This window comes from Falco biarmicus, chromosome 11, assembly GCF_023638135.1.
Source record: "Falco biarmicus isolate bFalBia1 chromosome 11, bFalBia1.pri, whole genome shotgun sequence".
Classification (NCBI taxonomy): Eukaryota; Metazoa; Chordata; class Aves; order Falconiformes; family Falconidae; genus Falco; species Falco biarmicus.
Window position 1 is genome coordinate 33,772,999 of NC_079298.1, and position 6,479 is coordinate 33,779,477.

At 48.5% G+C, this 6,479-nt stretch overlaps 1 protein-coding gene across 1 annotated transcript in view; it reads right to left on the reverse strand.

The window, feature by feature from the left end:
* Positions 1-5,976, reverse strand: part of NIBAN1 (niban apoptosis regulator 1) — a 69,537-nt gene extending 63,561 nt beyond the window's left edge. Inside the window, exon 1 of the mRNA XM_056355879.1 lies at positions 5,821-5,976. Within this exon, the coding sequence (XP_056211854.1) occupies positions 5,821-5,875 (55 nt within the window). The 5' untranslated portion in view covers positions 5,876-5,976. The remainder of the gene's footprint in view (positions 1-5,820) is intronic.
* Between the last annotated feature and the right edge of the window lie 503 nt (positions 5,977-6,479).

Here is a 6,479-nt window from a genome sequence, read left to right on the forward strand (position 1 = left end):
GCTCGTACCAGGCTGAGAGAAAAGGCAGTAAGTGCGGCCAGATTTTTTACAAAACTCTGTTATACTTGCAGTTGTACACCAAATTAAAACCAGAAGGACTACGCGACAGTTTAAAGCAGAAAATCCAACATGCACTCTGAGGGCCTGTCCAGAAAAGGCCAACTTTTCCAGAATTAATTCCAAGTTATTCTTCCATCCTCCAGCATCCCTGCTCATGGCTCTGTGCAGAGAATTTCACTCCAGAGCTGTGTCAGGCACTTGGGTTATCTCCCTCCAAGGATGGGACTTCTCTCCGTCCAGCCGATGGTATTTGTTCGAACGGCTTCTTGTAAAGCTAGCGACTGATTTTCTTGCCTTTTAAGCAAAGGGTAAACCACGTTCCTCTAAAATTTGACAGAACAGGAGGAGTCTACCTGCTTTTTTCAAGTGCGCTGCATCTTGTATGGACACATTTAAAGTGTTTCATCCTTGTGCAAAAAAACCCCATCTTAATTAGTACCATACTGACATTCACAGGCCAAACAAATGACTAGAAAGAAACTTCTTACAGACATTAAGTAATAGCTTTCACTGTTGGCTGAGAAGAAGAACGTCTGGAAGGTCTGCTCAGAGGAAAGTCCTGAACAATGAGGAAACCCACAGGGTGCACCCCTGGGCACCACAGGGTCACAGCACTGTCGCTGTGTCCCTTGGCCAGGCTGTCCCATCTGCGTGAGGAAAGAGATGGAAAAGAAGGGAAGGAACAGAAGGAACAGAAGAAAAACTGCATTTAAACAAACAAATCAAAAGCAAATTACTACAGAGCCTCGTCCTGTGCACAGCGCTTTACATTTATAGAAATGGGTGGATTCGATACGGCCAAGCACACTGAGCATCTTTAATAAAAAAACAACCTCCAGAGAAATTCAATTTTTTGTATACTAAACTCTTTGGAAGATGTACCTGTTGAAATTACTGGCGTCGGGTGCTTGAAATCTCTCCACCTCTGCAAATCTAAAAAAAATCTGGTCCTAACAGACTACACGTGACAGGGCAGGGCTTGGTCCCCTACAACTGCTGCTGCTGAGACCGCAGAAATGGAAAATCATTAAGACTCTCGGGGCCATTTTCACCTTCTCCCCACTGCGAGATCTGCTTCCTTGATTGTTTCTTACTGAGTATTAAGAGACACAAAGCAGAAATTTTCTATCAGCAATCTTTAAACCCCCAGCACAAACTCTCAGGGCACAGTACCAAGTTGTTTTAACAGGCACTTTCATCTTTTCCCCCAATTTTGTGATTGCACCCCGAGTCCATGACTCCTCACTACCGCCCCGCACCGCTCCCTGTTGGGTGTAACACTCATTAAATATCATTAGACAAATCATGCAATGAAAACCTCCCATCACAAGTTTAGCCCATGCCTCATCAAACTGAAAGCATGAATTTTTTTAATAAACTCTTTTCACATGACCAACTCCCAGTCTCCTAATTATTACTGCTATTTTTTAAACTCCATCTATTTCACTGGCATCCTGAATAATTCCCATGTGATCCCACCATAAACCTACAAAGAAGGATTACCTCCACCACAAGTCTCCTTCTTTTTTAAGGGTTCAGTCCAAAACGTAGAGGAATTACTATAAAAATTTCTTCTAATTTCAGGGGCCTCTAAATCATTGTACTGCTTATAACATTGTGTGTATGTATTTTAAATATCTTAAGGATCTTAAATAAATGGAAAAAAATATTTTTCCATAGGTATGGCTAGAAAAAACAGGCTCGTGCTACACATAAGACACCTTTGAAACTGCTAAGGTTTCAAGACTAGTAATGCCACAGCGCATGTGGTCTGGCTTTCTGCCCCACTCCTCCTTGCTGGCACTACACAACCTCCTACTCTCCCCTAAATATCCTCCACCCACCTTCTCACAGTGGACACAAGCCACCCCCAGCACTCAGAGGAGTCCCTGCTGACTCATTTCATCATTATCTTACTATGACATGAATTTCCTTCAGGTAGGAGTAAGGAATATTGGGTCTTGACATTTTACTCACAATTTCATCTCACAATAATGACCGATTTTCATTCATCTCTACTTGAAAAAGACAAAAAGATTTTGGGACGGCTCGCAAAATTTAACTTCGTGCTACATATATATAGTTGCTTAATGCAAAGATTTTCTGAGCATAAAAATTATTTTGCAGAACACTGCCATCCCCAAATAAGTCTTTAGGCAGCTTGTGAAGTACCTGTCCCCAATTCAAACTTCCCAAGGATGAACCTTGCGATTTCAAACACAGTCTCACGTGTATCATACTGTGAAGACCACTTAAAAAATTACCCATTGGCATCATATCTTCTCTCCTTAGGCATTATTTGCTACAGGAAATGCACATTACCAGGTCAGTAATTATACTGGTTGACTTTCAGGTACGGCTCCAGATACCACCCCACGTAGAAGTATACAGGGCTCTCAATGATTTGCAGTCTGGCTGGTTCAACGCTACCACTTCTTCCTTAAAGGCATACCAGTTGAGGTCGGTTTAGGTGGAAATCACAATTCAGTAACCGAGACTCCACACAGGATGCCTTCATGCGTTTCTCCAGGATTCATTTCTCCAGCTGGTCTCATGAGGCTTACACTTAGCCACCCACAGGGAAGCGCACAGAGCAAAGTGTCTCCCAGGCTCTACCTGGTGGCGCTGTGCCCAGGGCCATGTTCTCACTGGTTTATATAGACACCTACATGTATGTTTTTACATATTTTTTTTTACATAATTTTACATAGCACAGAATTTTTGACCCTGTTTTGTTCTCCTCTCATCCCTCAAATAATGTGAGCAAATAGACTTTTGGAAATTAGAAAACCTGTAGATTTGTATGTATGTTGATGAAGAAACCCTACCAGTTTATTGCTGAAAACTCCACCTGCTGTCCCTTTAGCCCTCGGTCCCCCATTTCCATTTGTTATATTATGGTTTAGCTTAAATGTTGTCCAAATAAACGACAAGGCTTTACAACACAGGGACATGGCTTCAGACAAATTAAATTATCATTATGGCAGCAAGAAATTAAATTCTACCACCATGAGAACAACCATGCAGCAATCCTGCCCCACATCCAAGCAATGTTTAACTCTGCCCCACGCAATCCTGGCCAACGTGGAGCTGCCCGGCAGGCTGCAGAGCTGCCACGCCACCCAAGCAATCCTCTCTGCGGCAGGGGGAGGTTGGCGTGGCAGGAGTAACTCCCCAGATGCCAGAAGCAAGCTTCCCCCCCAAAGGCAAAGAAAGGGGAGCGTGAGCCGTCCACCAAGCTATGCCAAGGGAGATGTAAAAGCCTCGTGCTGAAACCAGGACATATAGATTACGAGGATAAATTTGTTTACCGAAATGCCAGCTGGGAGGGAGCGCTAGAGATGCTCTAGACCAAACTCTCGCTTGAAGTAATATGCAGGATTTCCTGCCTTGAGTTGAATGATATTTGGGCCAATATGAGTGAGCATCCCAAAATGTGCAAAGTTTGGAGAATGCCACTGCCTGCAGTCTCTGATCAAGATATGAGAGGCAGCACCCTTGAGCTTGCTGCCTCACAACCTCCCTCACCCGTGCCACCCCATTCAAGCACTACAGCTTGACAGCTCTACTGACAAAAAGCAGCTATTTCCCTTCCCTTTTTACTGAGGACTCCTCTGCATCATCTTTGGAGAAAAAAACCCCTTAAAACTCCCAGCCTCCTAGTAAAACCCACCTAACCTTTACGAAGCCAGCTAAAAACCATGCTGCTTATTCAATTCACAGAATCAGTGATTCAGCCTGCTTCCTCTCCAAACGAGGAGAGCTCACCACAGCACTCGCTCTGAAAATACATCAGACCAAGACATAGAAGACAGATAAGCAAGGTCTGAATCTTGCAGACTCCAGCCTCAGCATGAGCAGTAGGTTTGATGAACTGGCCAGACCACACTCTTACTTTGATTTAAGATGCTCTTCCCAATTCCTTTTCCTTCTTGGAAATACTGATTTATGGGCAGCCTCTGTACAAAGTGCCTCGTTAATTATTTTTCAGAGCAAGAGTTTAGAGTGGAGGATCCTAACTTACAGCAAGAACGGCAGGGGATAAGCACAATGTTTTAATTCCTTTTTTTCACAGTGATTTTGCTTTATCACTTGCCTCTGCAAAGACATGATAGGCAAACGAGAGATGTGTCTGAAGAGCGGCACAGCTCCCAGCACGGCAGAGGCACCCTCCCTTCGAGCTGCAGGGACGTCTCAGTCCAGTTTCACACGTGTCCAAACGACAGAGGTTTCCCAACCCTCTGGCATGAGCTCCCCATTCTAATTCTACATTGATGTCCAGGGCAAACACCTGCACCACTTCCTCTTGCACAGCTGTGAAGAAGCTAACAAGCTCCCTGAATTTCCTATTTTTTTCCCAGTAATTGGAATTTAAATTATTTCAATTATTATAAATAAATTGTTATAAACAAGAATTTAGTAATTTTTGCAGCCTTTTCAGGTGCTCACAACCACCTCCAGTCAGGGAGCAGAAAACTTGAAATGCTGAATGTGGAAATCCAATTTTGGCTGCAGCACAGGGATGAGTGTAAACCAAAAAAGAAATCCATAGGGACTGCACCCTCGTGGCTCTGATGGGATCTGAAAACACCCTCCACGGGCAGGAGAAAATGACAATACTGAGGGGACACTGTAGAAAAACCTCGGCATACGAGGCCAGCAGCTTTGCTGACTGCTTTTTGGGTGAAAGCCATTTCATATTTGGACATCTTTCCCACTACAGGAATCTCTTGAAAGATCCACTGTGATTTCAGAAGAGTCCTAACAGAGAAGCAGTTCAACATTTTCACCCTCTCTACACCACAAAAGCCCTCCCAAAGCAGCAGAATAAAAGAACAAGCTCAGCTGCGAGCACCACCCAGGAGTCACCCTGTGGGGTGAATCACCAGCACCGAGTTTGATCTCCCAGCCCGCAGCGGCAAGGATGTGTAACACACCATACTGGAACAGGGCTTCCCTTTCACATGCAAACTTTTATTCTGCTTGTAGATCTCCAGTCTTAAAATTTGCCTTGTAAATACTTTACCTGCTACCATACCGATAGAGCGTAGGTAGACAGGCAAGAGACAAATGTATTTCATCTTTTAACTACTGAAAATAACAAAAATACCCCCAAAATACAGAATTACGCTCTTTTCCTTTATAATTTAAAAGCAATATGCGTAAACCTAAAGCAATTTTTTGTTGTTTTCTCTCTCCTAACATTTTAATGGGATAAAAAAGTTGGTCTTACACAAGGCTGAGTAGCTCAATGGCACACCCACCTAGCAGTTCTCCCGCTGCCTTCAACGGGCTTTGCAAAACATCAGCCCATACGGTCTTGCCCCAATCCACTCTAGCAAAACCCGGTGCCTTACAGGTTTCAGCCGCCGGTGCTGCAGCGCCGGGACCTCGCTGCCACACGGCCCGCGGCCGCCCGCCCGCACCTCCGCACACTCGGGGGCTTTCGCCGCCTGCTCTTCGGCACGCTGTCACCCACCCGCCGGGAGCCTGCCAGGCGCTGCCGTTCGCAGCCCGGCCGCCCGTCCCCCGCCGGCCGCGCTCCCTCCTCGAGCACCGAGCAGCCTGCCCCGACCCCGCCGGCCCCACCGCCCGGCGCCCGGGCCCCCGGCTGGCGGCTGCACCGCGCCCGGGCCCCCGGGGACCCCGCCCGGAGCTGGGGCTGCCCTCCCCTCGCCCCCGGCTCTCCCTGCCAGCCCCCCGGCAGGCGCGGCGCCCGCTGCAGCGCTGTCCGAACGAGCCGCCCCGGCAGAGCCCTACCTCGGATGTAGGCGCACTTGCTCTCGTCCAGCAGGCTGGAGGCCGAGCCGCCCATGCTGCCGGGGCGCAGCCGGGCGCAGCTCTGCGGGCGCTGCCGGGGAGCGCAGCCGGGGAGTGCCGCCGCCCGGCCCGGCCCCGCGCTCCCGCCGCTTCCTCCCGCAGGCGCCGCCTCCCGCCCCCCGCCGCCAGGAGGAGGCCGGGCCCGGGGGGGCTCCGCCGGCCCCGCTGCCCCCCGCCGGCCCCGCTGCCCCCCGCCGCCCCCCGGGGCGGCCCCTTGCCTGTCTGGGCGCTGAGGAGCGGGAGGTGGCAGGAGGCTCCAGCAGAAGTTGCAGAGGCGATGGAGAACACGTCTACCTGCCGGACAAGAGGGGAGGGCGGGGCTGGGCACGTGTCCCCCACCTCTTCTCTTTGGCCCATCATTTGTCTCCGCTTGCCCATCTGTCACTCGTAACGCCCATTGCAAAATCCACTTCCCCTTGGAGCCACGCTGAGACCCTCTAAAGTTTCCATGGAGGCTACTCTAAAGACCATCGATTACTCATGCAGTAGGTGTCGCAGGACTGAAGGCCATTAGAAATGTTCTCCAACATTTTTCAAGAAGGAAGAACCACCTGAAACATCCTTCAAATAGGATGTTTCTTCTACAAGGCATGTTGAGA